The following is a 27,934-nucleotide window of genomic DNA, read 5'->3' as shown; positions in this document are numbered from 1 at the left end:
ATTTTTACTTAAAGATATATTTATTTGCTCTAGCTTTCTCCTTCGAAATAGGAACTAGAGAAGTAATAAGTTTATGACTAAACCGGAAGTAGAAAGCGAAATATCAGGGGCACCTTCATAAGCTATATTTTCCCTGTAGGGACATAGAGTGAATTAAAGGAGTGTAACTTGAAAGAAAATATAAATAGGCCTAGAACTTGCACAAATGTCAAAGTCTAAAGGTTAATAATGATAAAAATATCTTCTGAAAGGAAGAGTTGGTAAGGTTATATCAATTTATCTTTGTAGAAATAAGGATTTTCTAAACCAGTAGAGCGCAAGAATTTTAATTTAAAAAAATATGGATATTGTCCACTTAACATGGGCAAGTCTGGAGCGTTTCTACTTAAGTGACCTCCCCCCCCCAGGATTCAACTTTTAAACTGGCCAATCTAATTTTTAAAGCGGATATTTGTTCAGAGCCACCGACCTATCTCTCAGCCTGGTTGCTTACGCTGTTTTTCCAGTGTAATAGTATTGATTCACAATGCTGTAATTATAATATATTTCATTTATATATTTTCCGTGAGTGACGTGTGGCGGCTGAAAGCAGAAACCTATAATCCCCACCACCTCTAATCCCATTTCGCCTCCTAAAATCTCTTCCCTGTCTCTGCAACTATCCATCGTGACGGGGGGAAGGAAAACCTAAAGGGAGGAGTGAAACGGCGCAGCAGTGGAGAGCACGAAGGCTCTCTCGGTTCAGATGGCGTCACTTTTCGTAATGGCACCCTGGAAGAATTTTATACCGCGGCCAAAAGCCGAGATTGCAACTGTCAAACGTTTTGAAGGCGCGTGTTTGGCGCGATAAGTGTCAGATCGGAACCTAAAGTTAATCGCTTATAATCCGGGATTGCGAAGTGATTAACCTAACTGTGAACGCGCGAGACAAAAACAGTCACTCGGGTCCGCGGTGATTCAAATGAATTTTTCGGCGGCGTTGGGTTTCGTGAGATGTCGGTTTCGGACGATGATCAAAGCATCAACCTCAGCCTACGCTTGCGAAGAGGATCCAGCGACTCCAGAGACTCTTTCTACATGGATCTGGACCGAGGAATCGACTCGGACATCGAGATGACCGTCGGTGGTACTGAAATCACGCCGCTCAACCCTATTGAAGCCAACGGTACCGTTAGTGTCAGCGTTCAAGCGGACTGCCCTTCGAACTCCCCGCCTTGCCCGCCGGTCCTCCTCAACACAACCGCGGTTGGTCAAAACGAACTGATTCCAGCAGCCGTAACCCGAGCAGTAACCGAAAGACATTCGCTATCCTCGGGTGAATGCTCTTCGGAACCTTATTTAGAAGGAGATTACCCAGCTTCTCATCGAAACGAGTAAGTTAATGACACGTTTGTTATTTAAATATTCATCAAGCCCTTTAAATATCAGTTTCCCTGTCGCTATGGTAATTCGGGGGGCTACCGGAAGCTTGGTTTTTAATTTACAAACCTGACTTAATAATGCCAATCCAAATAAACCACGTTGTGGTTAAATCGAGGGGGCACATACTTTAAACACGCCAGTACAACAGTCCTGTTGTTAGAGCTTTAATTCTGGGCTGATTGAGTTCAACCCATTTGGAACTAACCCGCGCGTGACAGCGCAAATTGTCAGTGACATTTGGAACGAAGTACGTTTTTCATGTGTTTAGGAAGGTTAAAACCAATCGAGGGGTTAGACACTATTGCAAGCGCTTTAATGGTCGGTTCATTGAGTTCAACACAAACGAACTCTGTGTTTAACAACGAGGACTGCCAATGCAATTAGGAAGCTAGCTAAAGTTTTCAGTTGATTAGGTCAAGATAAAAACCAATATTACGGTTCATTGATCCTTAAAAACTATATTATGCTTAAAGTTGAAATAATTCGCTAATCATTTGGGTGTCATTTTTCACTCAACTCTCTAAGGGTATTCAAGGATAACTTCGTTCGTTTATATATTGAGAGTCGGCATTCTTTGCTTTGATAAGATTTAATGAAAGGACCAATTTTGTATGCGTGAATAGCGTGCATGGTGTATAATTCTTGGGTGGCTTTCAAACTCAATTTAACCAAAGATAACGTTGCCAAAAGTTTCAGGGTCATATCTCTCTCATAGGAAAGAATTTCCTGCATGTTTTAACGGGTTAATCGACAATACGGCATCGATTAAAGTCCTAGGAAGGCTGCAGTTAATTATAGTTACTAAAATTATTCGAATAAAGAACGCTGTAAATATTCTGAAGTGATTCGAACTTAGTCAGACCATAAGTTCCTAAGATTTGTTCCATAAGTTTGTCACTGGTTACTGAGAGCTTGTCATGAAGTGTCGTAGGTGAATCGTCATAGATTCTCGTAAAGCGACTCCTGGTGAAGCGCTGTCAAAGGTCAAGTACAGACTAAATAGCAAGATGGACTGCAAAATTGCGTGTAGTCAATTCTCGCGTCGTTTTCTAGCTATCTCTCAGTAAGTCTCAAGCATTACGTAGTATAGGTAGTGTTATACTTATGGAACATATCATATAAACTTATGGTCAGACAAGTACCTACCCCACCCGATTTAGAGAGGTTTTAAGTGCTACTTTTAAAGAAAATGACATCAGAGACAAAGGATTCTCTTATAAAACGTTGGTAGTAGGTTTGATTGACGCTTCTAAAAACTCAAAAATCGAAGGTGGATCCGGAAAATTCTTTAAACTCCTCTGATATCCAATCTTTCAGTCACTATGTAACTGTACCATCAACTAGCTAGCTCTCTTTGAAAGGTTTCTTTAAGATAATCTTTCTCTTAGTGTTACGTATCGTCTTTCTCCATAAAGAACTATCTCTACGTCATTTATTTTCATGTCAGATGAGGCGAATCTAAAAAAATTTCAATTTTTTGGGAAGCAGATTACTGCAGGCTAGTATAATAAATAAAAATGTTTTAAATCAGGCCTCTCTTCCTTAAAAGGGGACACGCATCAGAAAAAAATGCTTTTCTTTATGACAGCAGCTGCCGCTGTTCTTTTAAAAATAGATAAAACTCTTGTGTGAAAATGTCCAGGAAGAGAAGGATTTAAATTAAACCAAATCATGGGAATTTTTAACGTGTTACAGTTTTATGGCATTATTTTAAAACATTTGTGATGGGAGGAGAATTTGGAGATCCTCATTCATATAGGCTAGGGCATTTTAGCTCTCAAGAGTTTCGTGATTGCTTTCTGTCTAGAGAGTGGTGGCTCTGGTCTAAAAGAGGCGTGAAGAACTTTTCAACCTCAGACTGAGTTACTAGCCTATAGAGAGTTTAAGTTAAAAGGCAAACTTCTGGCCCATGAAGGCCAATACGTCCCGACGGTCTCACATCGAGGGCTGAGATTGAACGTTCAATACAGGGTATTTCTGATAAGTCTGCTATAAATTAATGGGTCTGTTCTATGGGTAAATTGAGCGGAAAGTGTCACAAAGAACATGGGGTCTAAAACATTTCGCAGTAAAACTATAGTCACAGATGTGGAGTGAATAGTTAAACCTAACCAGCGTACGCACACTTATGCCCATTTAGATAACGCAATAGGGGCATGGCCTTGATATAAGACTTTAATGTTCGGGTTGATTTTCGTCTAACGATTTTTAACCGGAAAATCCGGGATCATTCCAGACGAAGGCGTTATCGGCTCTCGTTTTTATGGGTAACTTAAACACTCTATTGTACCATATTCGATGGGTAACGAGGGTTCTGCACGCATCACGAACACGGCGCGCCATTAATTTCCGTTCGTTTGGTAAAATGACAGTTGGAGGGAAAAAAGCCTCCCGCACGCGTTCCCGCTCTTACGAGCCTGTTCCATTGAGATATTACAGGCTAGTGTGATAGAACAAGCAAGTACACTTTTACAACCAGAATGAGCAATGTAGATACTTCGAGAAGCCACACAAGCCTTTAGGAGACGAACGTATAAATATGAACGTGTAATCGTTCATATTTCATCAATCAGGGTCTGGCGTGTGTAACTACCGTCGTAAAGGAGGCTGTAATAACAACATCCGTGACTCCCCCTGCCTAATTTGTAACGTCTTCAATTAGAACCAGGAATTAATTCTGAAGAAGCAGGAATAAATAACAGGCGTTATTGGACGCACCTTGGGCTATAAGAGTAAGACCATAAGTTCATCAGATATGTTCCATAAGTACTATGCTTGAATACTTAGTAATGCTAGACTTACTGAGAGCTAGCTCGAGAATGACGCGATAATTGACTACACTCGGTTTTGCAGTCCATCTTCCTATTTGGTCTGTACTGAGCCTTTGACAGCGCCTCACCAGGCGTCGCTTTAAGAGAACTATGACAAGCTCTCAGTAACCAGTGACAAACTTATGAAACATATCTTATGCACTTATGGTGATTTACTGTTATTCATTCCTGCTTACTTATAAATATTCTCCTGCTTACCAAACAAAGTAAAATACTATTAATTTTAACACCGTATAAATATGAAATTTATAACAATTTTTTTATATATTTTACACCCCAAAATTCCTTTCATTGTTAGTATTGTACCAGAAAATAGAATGGTTTATTTGTAAATGGAAATTTTAGGATTTTGATACGTTCATTCCCCTATTGAATCGCGTTACAATGGTCCAAAAATTTCGCGAATTCACGCAATGTGAAAGATTACATTTTAACATAAATGCTTGCACCCGCATTTTTACGTGGTAATATAAAAGCGCCGTACGCTTCCCAGAGACCGATAAGAAATGAGATTTTAAGCCAGCCAATGAAACTGTTTATTATCGAGCAGTCCATGCTTTGAGTTTATGGCATCGATTTATTGGGGAAGAATACCTTTCAATTTCCCTGGCTTATACAGTATGCACACGTCTTTACAAAGAGGTCTGACTGACTACGGTAGCTTCCTACTACCATATTACCTATAAGGTGACGTAAAAGCTAGGCTTTGAGGGGTACAACACCATGCCATTGCTTTGTACGCTTGATCGTAGTGTCTGCCGTGTGAGACATGCGAAAATCCAGGAAAGTGGCGTTTAGAGGAACGTCCTTTATGCATCCACCTAAGGATGTTTAGGTAAATAGATCATTTCAATGGTAAAATAAGAGTTTATTGACACTTGGGGGTTAATTCATCGTAGTCTACGTGTACCTCCATGAAGCAAAAAGCCTACAGTTGAGGCACAAAAAACCGAGATAGCGGCCTTTTTCTTACTAATTTATCCTTCTAAGTTCAAATAGAAATGGTCTTATTCGTTCCTGAAATATTACGGTGTATGATGACCAGTGGTGTTAAACCGTTTTTCAGAGTATTGAATCCCTCGCCGCGCGATGGTAAACTTGTTTCTTTTACCGGTACATCGTAAAGCGCCGCCATTCCATGCTCGTACAATAACAGTATGTGGATCATGTAGACTTGACACTGAGAAAGCACCATCAGCCTGGGTTTAGTTGCGTGGAATGGGCTTAATAACAAAAGGTAGCGGACAGCGTTGAACGTGCAACAAACCATCCTTGATCTTAGCTCTCCCTCACCATCTAGGCGGGTAGCGAAACCTCTCTTTCACTCTACATACTAATTCCGCTCCCACCCTTGGCTTATTTCCCTGAGGATTTAAACCCCCGCATGGGGGGAAGAGACAGTTCAAGAATTTGAGACGGGCATACTGTAAACAAGCGCCAGTTCTCCGCAATTCCGCCCTGGTAGTGCTGGTATCCTCTAGCTCGCACCCTTAAAAAAAAGTCTTGAGCACGGGGAGATCCTTTTGACGAGCGATCTGGGAGTCGGGGAAAGGTCGAAGGGGCCAACTTATTTTTAGAATCTATCTAACTGAGATCTTAGAAGTTCCTCGAGACCGACCGACCGCCCTCATGCTTCTTTTTTTTTCTTTAAGAATAGAAAATTCCAACAAGCTGGTCTCCTGCGAAATGGTATCGGTTGGTTCATGAGGGTCTAGTTTCCTCTTAGGCTGTGCGGGTAGCCTTTTATTTGCGACTAAAGTAACGTAACACAACACCAAAAGTGGTGAGATTGTCTTCCATTTCAGTGACGTACAAGCGCAACTGTTTAAGGATTCTCATTCCCAGAAAATCTTATGTTTCAGAAAGTTGTTTGTGTGTTTGTTTGTTCTTGATGTTACCGAATTTGATCAAAACTTGTGCATCGTGGTTGATATCATTAATAATAGGGGTGGGCCAATAAGACATTGTCTAGTGTCCAAATTGACACGAAATTCTTAGCTTTGCTAGTTCGCGATAATTTAAAACATAATTGACTTTCCATTACTTTCACTAAGATGTCATAAAACTTAAGAGCCTCCTTGATAAAGTTTATCTGTAATTTGAAGGTGCGTTATTAACAAGCCTTTTAAAGGCGGGTTACCTTTGGAGAGTGATAAGTGACAGTGTGGTACCGTTTTATAGGACCCGAAACTGAAATGTTTTCAATTTTTCATGGTTAACAATGTTGGTTAGTGGGTCAGCGATAACTAAAGCATCGGAAATGTACTTGGAGGTCTATGTTTTGATTTCTTAGCGGCTTCTTGAGTACTTTATCTGCTGTTGTAAGGACGCGTTACATATTTTAGGGTTTTCGAAGGCGAATAATCAAATTTTAATGCCAGTTATAGAAAGCGTTGTGAGATAAATAACAATTATGCCTCCCCCACCGTGGTTCAAGGACGTAATTTAAAACTCCACTTTCCTCTCCTCAATATTGTTTACCTCTCCTTATACATTTTGCTTAAAAATTCAAATCAGTTGTTTTGAGGAAGAATTTAAACCGTTCTTGAAGAATAGGAACTGAATATGGTCCTTGAATAGTGTATTTTATTGTTAGACTACATTGATGCATAAGTTTATAAGAGATGTTCCATAAGTACCTATACTTCGTACTGCTAGAGACTTACTGAGAAAACGACGCGAGAATTTTACTGCTCGAGGTTTGGCACTCCATCTTCCTATTTAGTCTGTACTAGGCTTTTGACAGCGCCTCACCAGGCGTCGCTTAACGAGAATCTATGACGTTTCACCTACGTCACTTCTTGACAAGCTCTCAGTAACTTATGGAACGTATCTTATGAATGCTGGAGTAGCCGTGGGATTGATCGAAGTTTAATAAAGGTGAAGGGTAAAAGAAGTATATTCGAGCAAGTGGTACATTCTAAAGACGTCGACTGCCAGCGATTCAACAATCTTGTCAATTACTTTGATCGTTTTAGCTCCTCTAGACTAATTTGTACAAAGGGAAAGAAGATAGACGTCGCGAGGGGGATTGGAAAATTCGTCAACACCAATGGCTTTGGGTAGAATCGCGCGCGCTCTACTTTAAACTCCGTTATCGCCGATGTAAGAGTGTTAATAAGATAGACGACGTCTTCTTGGCTCTTTTCTTCTTTCAGTTTTCCGAAGCCAAAAGCATTTTTTTCTTCGCTTCGTCAATGCTTGACTGTTCGTATAATCATCCCATCGAAATAGTCGGTAGTCGAGTTTGCCTTATTTTGTTTTTCCGAGAGTTAAGGAGAGAGAGAGACATTAACGCGTTTTAGATTTGCCATTAAACTCTTAAATTGCTCTTGAGGGCCGATTTTTCTCTTCGGCTAATTTTCTCGTATTTAAATGATTTTTTGCGGGCCTAAAGAGCCGAGCGTCCGATCGAGTATCAGGTTAGACCCGGAGCCCGTTGTCTCCTATTCCGCGTTACGTGGGAATGAGCCACCGTTGCATCGTTCGTCTTCGGTCAAATCGTATTCGATTAACGGTCGACCCGCGGCTTCCGTGACCAGGGGTCGATTGATTTTCGGACGCTCTGTCAGTTCCGGCGGAATTGTGGACTTCAACGGCGACGAGAACTGCGGGCTCGCTTCTCTCAAGAAAGTCACGTTCAGTATCGGTGGAGGGTGAGTTTAGTCCCTTGAAGACTTTTTTTCTCCACTTCCTTTAGTTCGTAAAGCCTGCCTTAACTTGATGGGTGATTAATTTTGTCAGTCTGTCTTGATAAATTTATTGACTGATATACTGAAAGGTTTAATAGCCTATTCGACTGATAGCTTGACACGCAAATTTGACAGTATCTCATCTCAATTTGTAAAGTGATTAATAGGCGCTTGAACCATATTTGGTTTTACGAGTAATGGCTTCTAATTATTATTGGCACTCTCAGTTCATCGAGATATTCAAAATGATTCTCAATTTATTCAAATTAAAGCACTACGTCAACCATATATATATGTACTAAATTCTCTTTATGAAAACAGTTTATACGTGGTTATATTGGAAAATAACCGCCGTAAATATTTTGACAGGGGGTTGGTTTCTGTCAACACTTTCATAGTAGCAACCCACGTTGAGGTTGATACAAAATGAGTTACCTGGATCATGTATTCTAAAGAGATCTTCACATTATCACACGAAAATCCTCCTTAACACTGTTGCGATAAGTGATTTTAAACCCCATACTTCAGATTTGAATACAATAAATCCTTTACATTGGATGATTGCCAGCAATTTTCATTTACAAAGCCGTGTTTTTCCTTATAATATACTGATAAAATACATGTTTTTTTATCGAAGGCGGAACAAACACATGCTCCATAAAAACACGCCTTCGTCACCTTTATCGCTAACTTAACAACCCTTTAAGTGTGAGATTTGATTAGTTATAAAAAAGGATTTCTAAGCACACGAACAAATAACACGAGAAAATGAAAGAGATAGTGATGCATGTAGAAATAGTCGTGTATTTTGAGTTTCTTCCATTTTACCGCGAAGTTATCTAAGTCTATTCATTTTGAAATTAAATACACATCGATTCAACTACTTCTAGTGTCTAACTTGGGGACTATTGATGCAAATTTCACCAAGTGATTACGCTTGAAGAAAAGATGGAATTTATTCTGATGCACGTGGTCTCGCGCCATTGTCTCTAGCCTTTAGTTAACTTTAATTCAGTTATTTTTTTATTAAATTATGGACATAACAGTTTATATAAGTACAAATATTACGTAATTCGCGTTCAGGTTTATTCAAATTTGCCTATAGGTTATTATTTGGGATGGGGGAACTGAACTTGTTACTGTGACCTTGAACCTAGAAACTCGCTATGGAGTGAGTTTGAGATGAAAGTCATTCTTTTTGACATTTAAGAGGCCCCTGCAGTAGGAGTTCTTTAGATATGTACGACTAAAAACCAAAACCAAAACCCCAGTCAGGGTTACGACAGTACCTGGAAAAACTTTGTCAATGCCATTGATTTTAAAAATGGACTTGAAATGTCGTAAAATTTCATATTGGCTTGCTAACTTTCCCTACAGACGGAATTGGTCAGGAAAGTCCGAATTTTAAGGCGGGACCACTCCACGTAGGCCCTAAGTAAGACCCTTAAAACCCAAGGCGTAGCTTAGCAAGTGCAATAGGAATCTCGATAAGGTATCTTTAGTTTGAATAAAGAGAGTCATTAACTTCTCTCTCGTAATGATAATCTCGCTAAATACACAATACAAGGGCGGAATTCTATTATCGGGGTCAAGTTGTTTCGTTTAAGACTTGGCTTATTGGAAAGTTATCACCTCGAGGTTTTTTTGCCGCGGTGTGTCTCATCCTTCGCTATCTTCGATCTTTAATCAACGAACAAATTCTATTTCGAGAGTTTCAATCTCAAGTGCTTAATTGATTACGGAACTTCCCAGAGGTTGAAACGTGAATAAATTCAAGTCACGTGGCGCAAGACCACTCGCTAACCATTAGTAGCGGGTCAAATAGTCTTTCTCTCTCGTATCAACTTCGTACAGGTACATACCCTTTCTTGCCGGAATGAAACATTTGTTTATTATCTTTAAAAGGTTGATAAGGTACCATACCCACCCACGCAATAAATTATTACGAGCATTCCCTATTATCTAAGTCGTAGTTTCAGTAAATGATAAATTAGAAGGATTTCGCATCTTGCCAGTGAAAGAGCGTAAAATTTTCGTATCCCTACATAAGCGGCAAGAGATTTTGTAGCGCCTACCTAATTATTTGGTATTATCTTTGGAGGCAAAATGGGTGGGTAATAGACCTTTTCGATGTAAATAGGGGGTATAGACAACCCTCAGTATCGGGACATACAAGGGGATTGATACATTGCCGTCTCTGCGCACTCTCATGATACAAAATGACTACAGAGCAGGCGCCAGAAAGCGAGACGGGAGGCAGAGTTTTACCCCCCACCTTATTCACTATTACATTCATAGAATTTGCGAGCTATAAGGTGTTACGGTACTTAAAACGGCCCAAACTGACCCTCTGTATGATAATTAACATCAGTTCTAAACGCTTTCTGAAAATGTTTATGTACCAATCTATCACTCTCTATTTCAAGGTTTGTAAACCCTGTAAGACAAAGGGTATGTTTATGAGGAAGGCTGATAGTTCAGTTTGAATTAATACTTCACTATTATGGTTCACAGAAGGTTTGACTGTCAAGTTGAGTGACAATATTGCACTGAAGTGGCAACTGAGATAGAGGGGTGCAATTTTCTCTAGCCCCGAACAATAAAAACTATCAATAGTCAGAGGGTGTCGAAAATAGACTATTTATTGCGTTATAAATAGCTCCAAAATTGTAAACACCGTGCTCTATATGCAGTTGTGGAATTTGGACCCAAAACCATTCACTTCCTAATAGCCGCAGTGATAAATCCATTACTTCCATCCCCCTTATGTGAATTGCGAAGAAGCGCGAAGTACTCTTGGTACTACCTTATTTTAGATTATATTCTTTAGTCTTTATTTAACTAGTGTTATAAATAGTCAAACACTCTAAAATACGCTAATATCGAGTAATCCAATGCTATAAAAAAATAATAATTTTTGAGAAATGAACTTATGTGGCACATAAAATGATAATCTTTGGCGATAAACGTAATGAGGCCATTAAACCACTTGTCTGTTATGTGAAGAAAAAAAATTTCCTACAAGACAATCAAGCAAACACTTATGTGTATCGCCTGATACTTCGAAGCACTCGAGATTCTCTCGGATAGTGTCTTATGTGCTTTTTCTGTCGCCAAGGGCTTTTTCATATTTCGGAAGATTGGAAGTAAATTGCGAAACGTGCTGTGAGAGTGTTATCTATTTTCATTAGGCGTCTCTTTCATGTAACGTCGACGCCATCCTATCTGGCTGTTTAATTTAATAAAGTCCACGCGCGAGTTTCGATCAAGTCAAATCTCTTTTTCCGTTAAATTCTCATTTCTGAAAAATACAAGTAGCACATTTTTCTAGCGTTACTTCCGGATAGGGAACATTAAAGGGCACGAAGGAGGCTGACTGACGTCAGTATTTGAAAAACAGCACTCTGATGTTTTTCAAATTGGTTTTCCACTTTTTCATCGCATCAATTTATTAACTCTAAGATCTAGTGACAATTTCTGCAGTGAGGAGTTTTGTCTAAAATAAGGGGGATGTTCTTTGGGAGATTTTGAGCCGAATTTGTCCTATGACATTTTGCAGTCCTGGCCACCGTTTGGAGTAATTTACGCACGATCCCTTAAATTTAATTAAAAAACTGAAAGGCATTGATTTCTAATTTAATTAAGGGGTCATCCCTAAAACACTCAAATCATAATTCAAAAACAGTGACAGGGACGGAAAAATATCATAGAACATTTTCGACTCAAAATAGTCCAAAGAACATCCCTCTTAATTTATGCCAGACTTATCAGAAACACCCTTGGCTATTCGAATGTTTTCAGGTCTCAAATAGTTTCTTGGTTTTGTACAACCACGTGTCTCAAATCCAAATCCCTGACACCTGACTCCTTCTAACCCAATTATTGATTTTGAGATATAGCCAGGTATAGCTCGAGTATGGACTTGAATCGTTACTTCTATGTTTTTATGTTCTCCTACTTAACTGCGATGTAAACGAACATAAGAACATAAAAAAGTCGTTATAAGATTATGTTGTAAAAGATAATCGCTTATGTTCTTTCTTTTCGAAAAATGAAAAGGAAAAAAATCTATGACGTTGGTTATAAAGCTTTATCTTTCTTAGCTCTGTATCCGTACGAATTGTCGTGCAATAACATTTATGTGAGCACGAGGTCCGCGTATGATATTTGAATTAATCGTCTTCCCACTGGCTTATCCATTTATGTAATCATACACTTAATTTTATACTGGCAGATAACATTTATGTGCTACGACGTTTATATATCAGGTTGTTTTTTATGTCAAAGGGAGAAGTATAGTATATACGCTTGATGATGATTTTCCAAATTGTTTAACATTTATGTGCTCGAAATTCTTCGTACTTCTGTACTTACGAAACGACCTCGAAATTCATTTACCATTTGAAGGTCTTTCTTTCATAACTGGGAGTACATTTTGTTCAAGTGAAGACTATGTGCGTAATCAAGTGTTGAATTCTCCCTTTGAAGTGGTGTATTGAATATTTACGCTTTTATGAAAGATTACTAATTATAGTGCATAATTGTAATTTTGCATATCTGCTACTACAAACTTTCTCGTGATGGCACACCCTCCTATCTCTTACCTCGGTTTTGGCAGCCATATTGGAAGTCGTCAGCTCAGGGCATACAATTTAGACTAACTATATTGACGTCACGTCCCCATAGCTCCTCCCCTCTTAGTACCACACTTTTGCCTTCGTTAAGTTAGGGGAAAACATTTCAGTTTAGGTATAAGCCTAAGTATAGGTCAAAACTTCACACGCTAGCTGATTTTACTCCAACCTTGTTTGGGCTTAGTGCCTACATGACCCTATAATATAAATAAATATAAAATAATAAAATACTAGTATTTTCTGTACTAGTAAAAAGCCATGAATGACGTCACTATAACCCTTTGTAAACTAACTGAGATGAATAATTTTGATTTTTCGAAACACTTCATTGTACCGGTCGTGCTAACGTAAATGTAACCTCGCACTTGAATTAATAATTGGCGATGATCTGCCATAAATTTGATTGTAGTTGAACTTTACAATAGGTCTTTATAAGACACCGCGGTACTTGACTTGAATATTTTTCCGTTTACCTACCCATCCCTTGACGTTTTTTAATCAATAGTTCCTTATCAATCAATATCTTTTCGTTAATAAAAACAATATTTTGATAATCGAAAAAATTTCGCTGGAAAATTCACAATCTTGAGAGACGCAACCCGTGTCTCTTAACACGAGAAAGAGAATCAGAGGGGAAGGGAGCTTTGGGCACGTGTTAAAACCATTTTGAAATTATCAATTGGAAAACAATCATCTGTGGAGGGTTCTCTAAGCCTTTTATCGACGTATTATAGTTTGATTCTAATAGACATGATGTCACCGTCGCCTTTATTGACGAATGAAAGAAACTGAAAGCGGTTATACTCGCCCAAGACAAAACTATAACATACATTCAACCACTGCTCACTTTTTTTTCATTGCAATTATATTAAATATCCATTTTGGATGATTGTAGGCCTATCGATGTCGTTTCATTTCGAATCCTTGGCATTTGATTTTTCCATCATTCCCGTTATAAACTTCAGGGCTGAACAGAACTCTGTTTTGTTTGAGAAAAAGTTACGTGATTTTATACCTTGACTGTTAATTTGTGTCTTGAAAAAATACAAAGTATGCATGCCTAAGTAATCACGAAAGAAACTAAATATAAAAAGTAGGTTTAAAAAATTATCTTTCGCCTAAAATTTCATCCCATTTTTCATGGCTTTTGCTTAGCGTTTTAAAGTTTTACACGATGGATGCAGCAGTAAGTTAAGATTAAGGAACAGTTCAAAAACGGTAGAGAATGAACAAACAATGCTTTCTGAGTGACAATTGTAATCCTGGATTTAACTATAATAATGGTGTAATTCCAAACGCTAATACTCTCTTCAGATGAGGCGTAAAAATCAGCATGGTTTAATAATCCAAAATTTGTTTCATAAACTGTGGTTCGTGTTTCACGCAACAAGTTCAATTCAGTGTTATTTGGCATAATTTGAAGGGATACTATGGCCTGGAATTATTTATTTTTTAATCGAAAAAGCGTGTAAAATAATGAATATATCAATTGGAACCATGTTTCTATCTACAATATTAAAGAAGATACTTTCAATTAAGTTTCTGTTATAGACACTGCTAGTTAGGCTTTCCCGCGAAGCACTAGGGACTATCCTTATTGAACGAATCCGTCAGGTAGTACTAGACGTCCAATAGGGGTGCTACCCAGTGCTTTACAGGAAAGCCTAACTTAATTGCCCGTATCTTCTTTAATATTGTAGATAGAAACATGGTTCAAATTGATATATTCATTATTTTATACACTCTTTCAATTAAAAAAGAATATATTCTAGGCCGGAAGTATCCCTTTAAACACAAATAATAGCGTTTTCCTTTGGGTCCTCGCGGAGCGCTCCCAAGGAGCAATAAAAATGGTAGTAGTAGTTTCCAGCTTCGTTAAAGACTGTTTTTGAAGAATAGGATCTCCTAGTTTTATTCCTCCATGGGAGCACTCCGCGAGGACCCAAAGGAAAACGCCATTAGTTGGCTTAAAATAAGATTTATTTTGCGCATACGTCTGAAGAGTGTATAAGGGGTTAAAGTGGATCACCATAACCAGTACTGTAACATTAAACCAGATGGCGTGAAACTGTTCCCACTTTTGACGATCATCTCAATTAGTAATTCTTGTTAGCGTTAAGCCTGCCAGAGCTGCCAGACTTGTTTGGCATTGCTTAAAAAAAAGATCCGCTACCTCAACTTTAATCTAGCTCGGCTCTCAACCAACCCGATTGAAGATAATTTTTCACTGTCACATAAGTCATTTTCTCTTTCTGGAGTTTCTTACGGGGTCCGCCTAATATAGTTTTATAACGTCGACCCATTCTTATCTTTAGGGTGAAATAGATAAGGGGGGAAATTATTCTCTCGCGCCAAATCGTAGCGTGAATCGCTCGCGCATGAATAATTTAAAACAAAGATTCACTTTTTGGCGCCCAGAAGCACGCGATCGAAGTTGTTATACCATGTCGGCCAGCCCGCTTTTCAGGCTAGTGCACCTTAAAAGGTAAAACTAATTACCTCAAATATGCCTGCTTATATTAATTAATTATATTACTTCCTAGTGTTTTGTTTTAACGAATGAATGAATGAATGAATGAATGAATGAATGAATGCGATGCTATGAATAAGTGAATAAATGACTTGTCAATATTAGACTATATTAACGCGTAAATTTTTGTCATTCGTTTTTGAAAGAATTTTATGGGTTTTCAACACTAACGGTTTAGATGGTAATAATTAGATGTTATGTTAAACACGTAAACTAAATTCAGATTCAAATTATCACAATATTCTTAATTGTTATTCAATTTTATAAAGATCTACTTCCATTCCACGCTTAATCATCCTTGATATATAGATACCTGTTTTCAAACTCTCCCCTCATTAGTAGTTGCTTTATTAATTGAAATTAATATTAAAATTTGCTGCACCATTGCTAACACTAATTATGTTTTTCAAATTAAACGAGTTACTAAAAGTCGAGATTTTCTTAACATAATATTTACTTTTAAAAATTTGGTGTCATCGAAATAATTATAAATTAAAGATAATGAGTAGATATTTAAAGATTATCAATTATTAATAGCCCTCGCTTATTTTTAATTTTATCTTTCGTTTTCTTAAAAGAGTTTTCTCATTTCTGAATATCTCGGTTTCGTGTCTTGAATTTCTATATTAGAGAACAGTCAACGTCAAATGACACTAATACTTCAAGATTAGACGTAACTCCCTGCCTTTTCTAATGCTCTTAAGTGACATTGACAATGCGAATAAAACACGTGATATAGACTCGGATATTAAGCCACAATCCTTTTTTTTTCTAAATATAAAGTCCATGTATAATCACCAATTTATATTCAACTCACAATGAAGCTCGAAACGCGTTTGCTGCCAAAAAAACTTGTACCGAACGTCCTTGAAATATAGCTCATCCAAAATTATCATTACAGCCTCAATACGATTTCGGTACGAAATATAATGCGAAATGGTTTTCTAATTTAAAAATTAATTTTTCCGGGATGATAATTAAAATAATAGTATTTAAAAATAGAAATATCTCTTAATAATCGCGATTAACAACCGTAAAATTTAAACGTTACTTACCCTTAATCCTTCTGAAGTTGAACATCATTTGAGCATTCTTAAATTATTTTTTTTTTAATTTAAAAAACTCTAATTTCTAATTGATCAAGAAATTATTTATTCAATACCTAACCTTCGATTCCCCTTATAAATCGAAAATGTAGGTACACCAGCACTGGTAAAAGAAATTCCGACTTATTTTTAGCTACTCCTTTGAGTCCTTTCACGCTGGAGATTTTTCTAGAATGTGTCACATTTTTCATCACAATGTCCACTTGGGGTTTTCACTCCCCCATGCCCCAAAATGGAAAGTTTTTAAACCTGAAGAAAAGGAAAACAAGTTTTCGTATCACCACGTGCAGTCCCTAGGAATTTCAGTGTGAGAAAATTTGGTAAAGTCCACCATTTGAAGTGGAGGTCTGAGGATCCAAAATTAGACAGACGCTGCTTTGCGACATTAATGATATTTTTTAGTTATTTATGTTCCAATAAAAATATTACGAAAAACGTCTATATCATCTTTAATTGCGTGATTAGGAGGTTAAAAACAGAGTAATAATCGTTAATTTATTTTGACGTTATCTTTCGAATGCTCTGGATGGATTCGTGATAACCCCCTTAAGATTTTACAAGTCATGTAATATCTTTTATGGATTTGGTTAACTGTTTGCATTGAAGTAATTAATACACATTTTTAACCGTTGAACTTTTCCTTTGATTTTCCAATTGTTTCCTAATGTTTTGGTTTTATTTTCCGTGCGTTTTTATAAATTTGGTTCCCACGCTTAAAGAGCTCCTTCTGTCGAGGCCACTGTTTTCGAGTTAAGATTTCAGTGTTTTAGGGATAACCCCTTAATTAAATTAGAAATCATAGTCTTTCAGCTTCTTAATTAAATTGAAGGGGTCATCCGTAAAATACTCTTGACAATCTTAACTTGAAAGCAGTGTCATTTAGGGCAAAATGGAGATAGAAGTTACATTTTCGACTCAAAATCGATTTCCCCAAAAGAACATCCCCCTTAATTTATGACAGACTTATTAGAAACACCCTGTGTGTAAATGACAGTGGCATGAAAAGTTATAGTAGATAGCGAGCGAGCTTTAATTACGTGTAAGGACAATTAAAATATTTTAGACTTCTGGCTGACACAAACGCATTCAATGTTAATGGGGCTTGTTTTGCATAAAGGTTCCAAAATAATTATTAGTTACGCTGCAAGGCATGGCTGTTAATAGGACAATGATGATACTGCTGCTTCTTCATTGCGAACACGTGCTCTCTCAATAAACCGCGAAATAACTGGCGCATTTTTTAGCCTTGAAATTTTTAATCACTCGTAATTGTATAAATGCGTCAAGACACGGTTTGCTCTTATGATTAGTTTAACGCCTTCATTTCCTTTCACCGGTAAATTTCTCTTTGTCATTTCGCCGTCTTCTCTTATTACGACTCTTAATCGACCGTGGTTTATTACTGAAAACAAAAGAACTTCAGCTTAAGGAATGTCAAGTACCGCGTATAACGCTAAATAATTATTTTTATTTTACCAAATTTCTATTGAAATTTTTCAATTATAGTTGGAACTTAGAGGTCATTAGAATTTAAAATTCAGCTAAAAATAATATATAAAGATAAATTATAGTATAATAAACTTAATTTAAAATTAAATATACGCAACCGAAATTTAGTTGGATGTTGCGATTCCTTTGTCTGTGTCTGTGTTTGGGTTTTAAAGATCTATTGAATAAAGAATGATTAAGCGTGGAGTGGAAATTAGGCGTTATAAACTTTTAAAGCAAGGACAATTAAGAGTAATGTGGCAATTGAACCCTTGCAGAATGTAAGAAAATAAGAATAAAAACCAAATATCGGAGGATTGATACCAGTAGTCCAGACTACTTGGCGGACAAAGTGAAATACCAAATAGCATGGACTCCTGGTGTAAATGATATCAATCCTCCTAGTCTGAAAACTATGTATAATTAATAACTTCTGCGGAACATGATGCGTGAATGTTTTGCCAATATACCAGCACAAATTTAAGAAAAATAAAACCATTTAAACCGTAACATTCCAATTTAGACAAAGGCATTTCTCGGAAAACGGAGATGGCCCACCAGGCTTCGAAGGATCAGACAATAATTATTGTCTTCGGCCTTCTTTGAGGTAAAAAAACCCAAAAAAACTTAACACTTTACTGTTATTCAAAGTTCACGGTTAGATTTAAAGATTCTTAAATTATATAGAACTTCTCAGATGAACCGCAATCTTCAAATATTGATAGACGTTTTCATTAGTGTAAGGTTCGTTTTGAATTCCATAAAACAATGGAATATATAACAAAGAATGATATGAGACACGGTCAGACACCCCGTGGGTTTCTATATACAAATATTATTTGTACGTGAACCACGTTCATGTTACGTATTTATTCAAAAGTTTGAAAAGCTGCCCTAGTCTAGGATACCCTTAATTCAAAATCCGGTGTGGGAGTTAGCGAAGTAATTTTCCAAGAGATATGAAGTTCGGTTAGATTTATTTTCGAAGGTTTTTTTTTAAAAAACCATGGAAAGTAGTTGGTTTTTGTTTTCAACCAAACAACCTTGACTGTCACAAATAAAGTATCATAGCATAAGTTCATAAATGATGTTCCATAAGTTTTTCACTGGTTACTGAGAACTTGTCATGAAGTGACGTAGCTTATAGATTCTCGTAAAGCGACGCCTACGAGAAGGCTTAGGAATGGCTAAATAGGAAGATGGACTGCAAAACAGAGTATAGTCAATTCTCGTTTGACGTTCTCGAACTAGCTCTCAGTAAGACTCTAGCATTGCGAAGTATAGGTAGTATCATACTTTTGGAACTTATCTTATAAACTTATGGTATCATTGAAAAACTGTGGATACCAGTGAAGTTTAAAAACTTGTTTTTATTGCAAAATAGCCCCAAATTCCCCGAACATCTGTTATTAAACATGGTGAGAAAGTCAATCTTCATACTCTCTTTAAGTTTAAAATACAGAAATTTTCCATAAAGTATTTTTCACTCTAACTTGAAATTTATCACCTTGTTTACTGTAACAGATACTGAAAGTTGAGCTCTAAAATGTTCAATCGCATACACAAAATTGAGAAATAGCGTAATTCGGATGTCCTTTTCCTTTTTTCGCTTCCAAGTATTCTCCGAAATTTTAAACTTATATCTTTGGTGGTAATAAAGACAAAGTGAGATTAATGATGAAATAACTGACTAGTAAGAAAGTAGCTCGACACAGATTATCGACGTACGGAAAAAAATGTCTACGTTTGAAATTGCTACCCAGTTTATACATTGAATCACGTACCCGTACTGAAATTAGGTATAATGGTTTTGGCCTAGGAATACCCTGAACTGAAGCCTCTCTGATAATACGCCACTAAAGCACGAAGTGATATCTAGTTTACTAAGAAGAAGGATTAAGATGCCTAAGTATTCGCGCGCCATAGTCCCAGTCCCCTTTTCAAAATACAAGGGGAGACGTAGAAGGAGGCCAGGCTATTTCGCCTCTCCTCAGTCGGAAAATACGTAATTTTCGTCATTCGCGTCGCGCTAATGTGAGTTTTCAAGAGCCAATGAGATGATTGCTGGTTGTAATTTAGTGGCGGACCTACGTTTGGACTGGAGATAAAGCTGGAAATGTGGCGAATTTATACCTTCTCCCTAATAAACTAGATATAACTTCTTGGCTAAAGTAAAAGTAATCTAAGAATTATTACGTAATATTTTAATCGACCTATAAAATTTATCGAAATAAAATTAAAATTTCGTTTACTTCGTGACATTTTCTCACTATCTTGACCAATTAATTACACTTGTTTTTGGTCTTCGTATAGACTCGAAACTCCTCCCCTAAATTATCTGTAATTTACTCCGATAATTTCAAAATTATGTTTTTTCCGATATTATCTTGTATTGAACCTGTCTTTGAAAAAGTTCAAAATGTTTAGTATCAATATTTAGTCTCGTTTTCTTTTCTTAATAATTTAGATTAGTGGGTCCACTAAGAGTTTTGGATTACCCAAAACTATTAATCAATAATACTTTTGAATCGATCGAAAATTAATATAATGAGGTCCAATAAAATTAAAATTGGTAGTGCAGTACCTACTACCTAGCGCGAGATATTCGAAATATCTTAGCGGGTAATTGGGACCAATTACATATTAGCGCATGCCTATGGTTTTTACGTAATCATTATCAGACGATCATAAAGTTTATTACGTGAAGCTTAGGTATATAGTTGGGTTTAATGCCAAATCACTTTCAGAAAGACTCTAGGCATCATGACTATGAAACTCATACGGTACTAGTATCTTTATAATATTTTTTTTGTTATCATGAAATATTTTATACTTGAATTTGGTTGCGCAATAAATATATTTCCTTCAATTTTTAATAATATTAGCGGATTTTGAGCGTAATTTGACAAACTTTTCAAGGAACCAGCTTTCATATTATATTATAACTGCTCCAAAATATCGTACAAACAATTTTCAATATGTTTATGGGTGAATAGATCGTAGCCAAAGAAATAGACTCGCTTAGCATCGAAGTGTATGAAATTTTAGTCACAATTATAACTTGTTTCTTATAATGTTTTCAGTTGGGCTGGTCTAGAGCCGCCTGATACACCTCCAGATTCTCCGGATGCGCCTATCTCTCCCGAAACTCAACTACTGACAAGTAGTTCTTCTTCCAAACCCACAATCATTCCTTGCGGCGATTCGTTTTCGGTTCCTACCGATTCCTTGGACCAAGCTAGCAGTCAAGCCGTCTCTCCCACAAATCCAGGTTTGTAGGCTTTCTGATTGTTATCAACGTGTAAAACGCGTCCAACTGTAACGTAAAAGTTTCTTCCAACAGACTTGGAGAACGGCACGGAAATTGTTGGCGTTCGAGGCAGCGAGGACTCTGGTCTGGGGACCAACAGTCATCAACTGAATCACAGCCCACAAAGAAAGAAACCGCCACAGTTGGCCCTTGACCTTTGCGTTCAACGAATGCCACCGTCGCGGTCAAGCTCCTTTCACGGCTCTTGCGCTAGTCTCGCTTGCACCACTGGTGTTCAAGAAAACAGCTTTTACAATCAGCATCTCGAAAAGTAAGGCTCGCTTATAGCTCTCTTAACTTATTGCAATCGCGAAAGCAATGCTGTGATTTGTTGCAAGAACTTATCGGTTCATGACGAAATCTTTTATTTTGATCCTGGCTTTTAAGAAGAGAATGTGTCTTCGAAAAAGAGTACTTAATATGGTCGGTTGCAGTTTACAACTGATTATAAGTCTGAGATTCAGTTTAGCTTATTAAAGGAAATGAGTTCCGAATTAATTGGACATGGCAGTGAAATCACTCTGGGTGGGAAGAAATACGGCTTTGAAAATGCGTTTCTTTTACTTTGGTTTCTGACTATACCTTAACCGCAATGCAAACTCTAGACTGACTTCGGCCATCTATGAATTTTAGCTTGAAGACATTAAAAGATACGAAATTTGAGATATTTTTGCGCTATTTACCTCTTGCGTTTGATCAATTCTGGTTATTTTGAGCTATTTTAATTACTTATAAGCTTCAACAACTCCCAGGCTGTAAATGCGTAAATGATTTTGATTTTATTATCAAACTGTACGATCGCTTTTAATTTCATAATTACAATATGACTGCGCCACTCGGGGAGAATATCGAGTAACATTTTATCATCCCTTTTTAAAATGGCAACTCGAAGGACTATAACGAAAGGTCTACTACGTGAGAACAGCGTACCGGAGGGTAGCTTATACGCCGGCGGAGATAGTAGAGCGTCTAGCATGTTGAGCCTCAACCCTATCAGACCGTATGGCGATAGATCAGTACAGTGGTAAGAAACAATTGGTGTTGGTAAATCATCGGAGGTTCTCGTTGTGGTGGTGTGTGTTTACGCCAGTCCAACCGCGCACATGTCACATAAAGTCCTCGTACCGTTCTCAGTCGTTTTTACGTTTTCACACCATTTATTTCTGTTATTTACTTGTTCAAAAGTTTTAATTTTGGTTTTATGTAGTTGGTTCCGCTTTGGTTTAATTTTAAACTGTTAAAGAAGTACTTAAATGATCCAATAAGTATTTAGTTCGCGTTGAATCATTTAACCCTTCAGTAGAATGTAACCGTGTGGTTTTACTCTTTTACCACACTCTGATGGTGTTGTATGTTTATCTTTACTTTGCAGCGACGCTTTGGTAGTAATGCTGAGCGCCGTTTACGCCAAACTTCTGGTGGTAATGGGTATCTGCTTTCCAGTGGCGGAAGTCATCTCCCATCGGATTCCTATCTCTTACTACGAGGTCAGTATTTCCAGAACTAAGCGCGCTATCTCTTCTCTCGTTGTTTAGAAAACTAATTTTAAAAATGTTTCATTTTGGGGTGTGGAGTGATTTTACCTCAAAATTACCATAGTATTTTCTATAATCAGTAATGTGAGAGTGCACAAGTTTGGGCCAAGTTCTTTCCAGAATCCATTATATATATAGTTTAAGGGTTTCAAGAAGCCAACCTCGACAATGACTTTGTTTTCTTCGACATTTTGTAACATTTTTTTTCCACCACGAGAAGCGTAGTATATAGGCAGCGACAAAATCTCTTCTCGGTTTGAAATGTCTATGAATTTGCGATGAAACTTTAGTGTTCATTGTTGCCTGTTTTTGTACGCTTGCATGAGAACTCGTAGGTTCAATGTTTGGCAGTAGATTCTATTCCACCAACAACGGTTCGAAATTACATTCGTTGCGTACTGGTGCGACTTGAATGAAATGTCATCTGTTTTCTTGGACTACGAACGATCAACACTCTTCATCTTGTGTTGCTTTTAGTGTTCTTATAGAAATACGCTACTGTTTCGAAGTTATCGACAATTACGAGTTAAAAAGAGGGGGGCCAAAATCTTTCCAAGTGACGACCCTCTCTACCAAAGATGGCGGCAATTCATTATGCCACAAAATTTAGCTTGGAGTATTGAGGTTGCGCACTACTACGAACGTCATTTTATTTCGTCTATTTAACAATTATGAGAATGTATAAATGAGAATTACACCTAATATAATGCGGTTTATCGGAACAGCCTTAAACTTAGTATTACATCTAGGCCGTAGCTTAGTATTGCTATTAAACGCGTAGGTGTTATACTTTAACTAATTTTTGGGTATACCGTATTCCATGATTTCACCATGATTGGCGTTCGATTCGCAACAGGCAAACGGAACGGACTTTTCGAGCACAGACCATCAAGACAACTCCGGGGAATGGCACGGAAATGGACAAGGATTTCAGACCGTCCAGGTAGGAGGGTCGCCACCATTTTGTGGTGAAAACGCCACTATATTAATCGCCATACGCTGGTGGAAGAGCGCCTTTAAACCGCGCTTCCTTAGATGTTGTTTGCCACTAGACACTTTTGCGTATTGGCTTCTCGTCTTAGTGTATGGTCGCCACGCATCGCTTCGCTTCCAGCTGTTGTTAGACGTGTAAATTGTAGAAAGCTTATAATGTCGTCCACATTTGAAAAACCCGCATTGCCCTTGAAATTATTATTGGTCAATATTTTAAATTTCTACATGGGAAAAATTAAAGTTTCAGAGTTTTCAGCTCCCGTAACGAGGAAGGACGAAGAAAATTATAATTTTGGTCTTTACACCAGTTTCTAAAATATTTTTATGTATAATATAATGAATTTGGCAATATGGTGATTGGGTGAATAGTTACGACAACGTAAATACATGAGCGCAACTTTATTTTCAACAGTCGACACATCCTTGTAATAATGTGCAAAGCTTGGGTGCTTTTAGGAACGCTTTTGTCTACACACTAATCAAAGTCACTTATCTATTTTTTTCCCTGTCATTTTTGCAGGCTTTCTACTTGTACCTTTACGTGGGCAGCATCGTCTTTCTCTTCTACGTCTACGTCTTTCTGCTCAGGAATGAATCGAAGAGCTTAAAGACAAACGGAGACCCTTCGAAACCGGGAGTAGTTCAGAAGTTTCTCAAGAGAGTCAATTCGGTGACACTTCAGAGGTCGAATAGCGCGGCCAGCGGAGTCTTCGATCAAAATGGAATGATTAAGAAGAAAGTAGACGACGTGGCTCATTGCGGGAGTTTTTACTTGAGGCTGGGAGCCGTCGGTAAGAGTTCATAACCGTGAACTCTAATACGTGTAAACTAACCAACGTTTTCAACCACTTAAAACAGCATTTGGAATTGGCAGTATGATATACTCTGGTCTGGAATTTGGACAGTTCTTCGAGGTTGAAGTTAATTCAAAGTGCTACAATATTCTTTATAGCATCACTCCAACTGCCCACATGGTCTTCACTTTTATTCAACTCTATTTCATCTTCTTAAACTCGAGAGTAAGTAACGAATGAATGGTTTTTTGTGATAGACTAATAATTATTTTGTCCAATTAAACAGCGCTCGATAAACAAATACAAGACTGTTGCGCGATTTGGCTTGATGCATATGATAGCCACAAACCTTTGTGTTTGGTTACGTGTTCTGGTTCAAGAAACTAAGCACCAAATTGTCATGCTTAACCTTAATGAAACGCATAAACCAACGCACTCCCCCACGATGGTTAACCTTTCTGGACTGGAGGCGTCCACCGTTGGTTCTATGTCAGCTACCCTGGCTTCTACCGTTTCCTCCGTTGCCTCTACTGTAGCGTCAACCATGGCCAGTACAGTTGCATCCAGCGTCGCCGCGAGCGTGTCTTCGAGTGCGGCTCCTACAGAAACGATTAACGTTAACCTCACCGAATCTCATCATATTGTCCGTCGCTCTATGGACCAAAATATATACACGTCTCACGAGTGTCGACGTTCAAACATAATGGGTCAATTGGTACAAGACGCCAGTCAGTTTCTATTTCCGTGCACGATCGAGTACAGTCTCATCTGCGCGGCCATTCTTTACATTATGTGGAAGAACACCGGCAAGTCTAGTAGATACATATCGACATCGGACCGAGCCAGCGTACACTCCGCCATCTCCACCCGGCATCGACACTACTATCAAGTAACTTTCTTGGCTTTTGTAGTTATAATTTCATCTAATATGTCTCGCTGGACCTTCCAGGTTGATTGCGCCAGGGCTAACAAAGGTCTCTTCACCGGGATACTGGTGCTGGTTTTATCCATCATTTGCTTAATAATTTTCTTCGTGCTGATAAACAACCCGCAATACAAGAACATCGCGGTGTTGGAAGCTCATATCGCTGAGCTGGCACTCTACTGCGTCACGACGCTGGCCGTGATCATCGCTCTGTTCCAAGTCCGGGAACTCAAGTTTTACCCGGGAAGGAACATTGAGCTGGACAACATTTTATTAGTGGTGGCTCAGACGGGCTTGTACCTCTTTACCATGTTCAGCATCATTGGGGGTCACTTCACTATGGATCAAAACACCATCCTAGTCCTTTTGACGGCGTTAGCGTGTCTCATTCAAGGAACTATGCAAACCATATTTATACTCGACGCCTCGCGGCGGTACGCGAGGAGCAGCGACCAGATACGGCGTAAGCCGGGCCGCGAAATGGTCACATTCTTGCTAGTCTGCAACTTCGCCATGTGGGCCATAAACACGTTGGAAACCAGGAGGGCAGACTCCAATCCAGTTCAAATGCATTTCTATGGATTTTGGGCTTGGACCATCATTACTCACGTTACGACGCCGCTCACCATTTTCTTCCGATTTCACTCCACAGTTTGCCTCTGTGATATCTGGAAACGTACCTATAAGGTTCGCGCCGAATACGTTTAAACGTAAAATGAATTACCAAGAACGGCGCTGAATCGGGCGAAAATTTTCGCTATACAGGGAGAGGAAGACAATTTTCATCTTTTTATACGCAATTTTTTCGTATATATATATATATTATATAAGAAAACGCGCTTTTTGCGTTTTAGAATTTTTTAAAATATACACCTTTATACACCAAAACAAATCTATAACTATTTTACGGACCGAATTCGTAATCCGTAAGTTAGTCGCGTCATAGACCGCTCTATATGAACAAGGTACCACTATAACCCTTGAAGGTATTGGGACAGATTGACGAAAATTCACCTTTAGGTCTACGCCTTACGAATTCATCCTATAAATGTGTAGGACACCTCAGCTAGTGTTCAAAACTTCCAAGTTGGCCTATAGAGGGAGAAAAGGGAGATATACCGTGTAAATTTTAGTTATAATTAACTTATCAAAGACCCAATGATTGTTCGATCCTACATATAAACGTTATTTTTTTTTTTTTTTCATCTTAAATCTCAAATTTCCTCGTGAAAACCTTTAATCCACAGCTCCTTTTCGCTTCTCTCATTTATGTCAGTTAAGTGTTGTCGAAACATGTACGGTATATTCGGGAATTTAATGTCAAATCTAATGATTTATTTAATTATAATAGTGACATATAATTAATCCCCACCACCACCAGCACCATCAAGCTCGGTGGTACTCTATGGTTTCCTAATTTTTGGTCACCTGGCTGATGTATAATAGTTTTATCTACACGTTTATTAAATGGTTTAGCATATACAATATTTATTTTTAAAACTAAATATCGTTGTGCCATGGATAGCTTATAATTTATTATATAAAATACTTCTGTCCCGTTTATAAGTAAATTTTAACGGCTATTAAATATTCGCTTTGGCTGAAAATAAAAGGGTAAGTAGAAAATTCTAGCGAATAAAACAAAAATAGTGCGCTATGACCATGGTAATTATGGCCGTTTTCCATTGGATGTTGCCGAGGGACCAGTCACCATCGTAATCATTACCTTTGACTATATGAAATAGATTAATCGTAAGCCCTGCCCCTGACAGTGCTTAAGTTATCAGGCATAATTTGTAATCGGTGAACGTAGACTCCGAGAGTGATTAGCCTCTCTGTTGCTGTAATCTGAAACCATGCGGCAATCAAGATTTAAGGAGAACCTATAGCTGCAATCCTGCAATTTTAGCGAAAACGGCATTCATTAGAAGTTTTAATATTTTGATAATGTATCACAGCTATAGGAATAACATCGCGTGAAAGGCAAAGTTGCGACACTCTTGCTTTATCTTCATTGTATAATTAAGGTTTAGGTTCGTATCTAAAGCGTGCTTCACTCGCGTATTACGTAATAAGAAGACCATCAGTCAAATTAGTAACGCCTCAATATTTTCACTGTTCATTATAATCAGCATTCTTTTTTATCGATGCAAGTGCCTTTAAACATTCTGCTTGCTATCATCAATTAATTCTTTGAGCCCATATTTGTAACAACATATACAACAGACACACTGTAGTTCTCTCTATAAGGACAGTTAGATATTTTTGTACGTTTTATAAATATACACCCAATAACTAAAATATTAACTATAAACGGAAAAAGAACAAAGTGTGATTTAACGAACGGGTTGTTACCGCGTCAACAATGTACCGGTTCTCTTTAATAGATGTGCCATTATTTTATATCTAATTCATTCCGTATTTGTAAGTTATCACTTGTCGTGTTTTCGAAGGGCATGTAATGTCGTTTTTTCTCCCGTGAGAACTAAAAATAGATATATTTGTATATTTACACGTATTTTTGTCACGTGTTTTATCACTATAAAGATTGTCATAATTAACTTTTTATAAGCTTTGATATAAATGAATGTAATTTTAAGTCTTATACGGTATAAATGTTATTATTATAAGACCTAAATTAAAGAGGTTATTGCGATGTGAATAAAATTGTGTG

At 37.7% G+C, this 27,934-nt stretch overlaps 2 protein-coding genes across 5 annotated transcripts in view; one reads left to right on the top strand and one right to left on the bottom strand.

Moving 5' to 3' along the window:
- Window positions 1–16,368, bottom strand: part of LOC149623679 (uncharacterized) — a 57,288-nt gene extending 40,920 nt beyond the window's left edge. The window contains exon 1 of the mRNA XM_089852866.1: window positions 16,165–16,368. The gene's annotated coding sequence lies outside the window, so the exon portion shown is untranslated. The remainder of the gene's footprint in view (window positions 1–16,164) is intronic.
- On the top strand, window positions 751–27,927 carry LOC149623678 (proton channel OtopLc-like). 4 transcript variants are annotated; one of them, XM_089852863.1, is made up of 10 exons: window positions 15,009–15,064; window positions 18,227–18,310; window positions 20,787–20,974; window positions 21,047–21,284; window positions 21,906–22,037; window positions 22,386–22,500; window positions 24,062–24,332; window positions 24,400–24,560; window positions 24,622–25,224; window positions 25,285–27,927. In XM_089852863.1, exons 1-10 carry the CDS (start codon window positions 15,024–15,026, stop codon window positions 25,966–25,968), a joined length of 2,517 nt encoding a protein of 838 aa, XP_089708989.1. In that variant the 5' UTR covers window positions 15,009–15,023; the 3' UTR covers window positions 25,969–27,927. The 4 variants fall into 4 exon arrangements, with proteins under 4 accessions (XP_089708986.1, XP_089708988.1, XP_089708987.1 ...); XM_089852860.1 differs by lacking the exons at window positions 15,009–15,064; window positions 18,227–18,310 and adding an exon at window positions 751–1,373; XM_089852861.1 differs by lacking the exons at window positions 15,009–15,064; window positions 18,227–18,310 and adding an exon at window positions 7,483–7,909.
- The last annotated feature ends 7 nt before the right edge of the window (window positions 27,928–27,934 follow it).

This window comes from Phalangium opilio, unplaced genomic scaffold (assembly GCF_054372755.1).
Source record: "Phalangium opilio isolate 3A_F unplaced genomic scaffold, DU_Popi_V2 ptg000113l_1, whole genome shotgun sequence".
Taxonomy (NCBI): Eukaryota; Metazoa; Arthropoda; class Arachnida; order Opiliones; family Phalangiidae; genus Phalangium; species Phalangium opilio.
The sequence above is the reverse complement of the archived record's forward strand: the minus strand, read 5'-3'. Positions and strand labels throughout refer to the sequence as shown.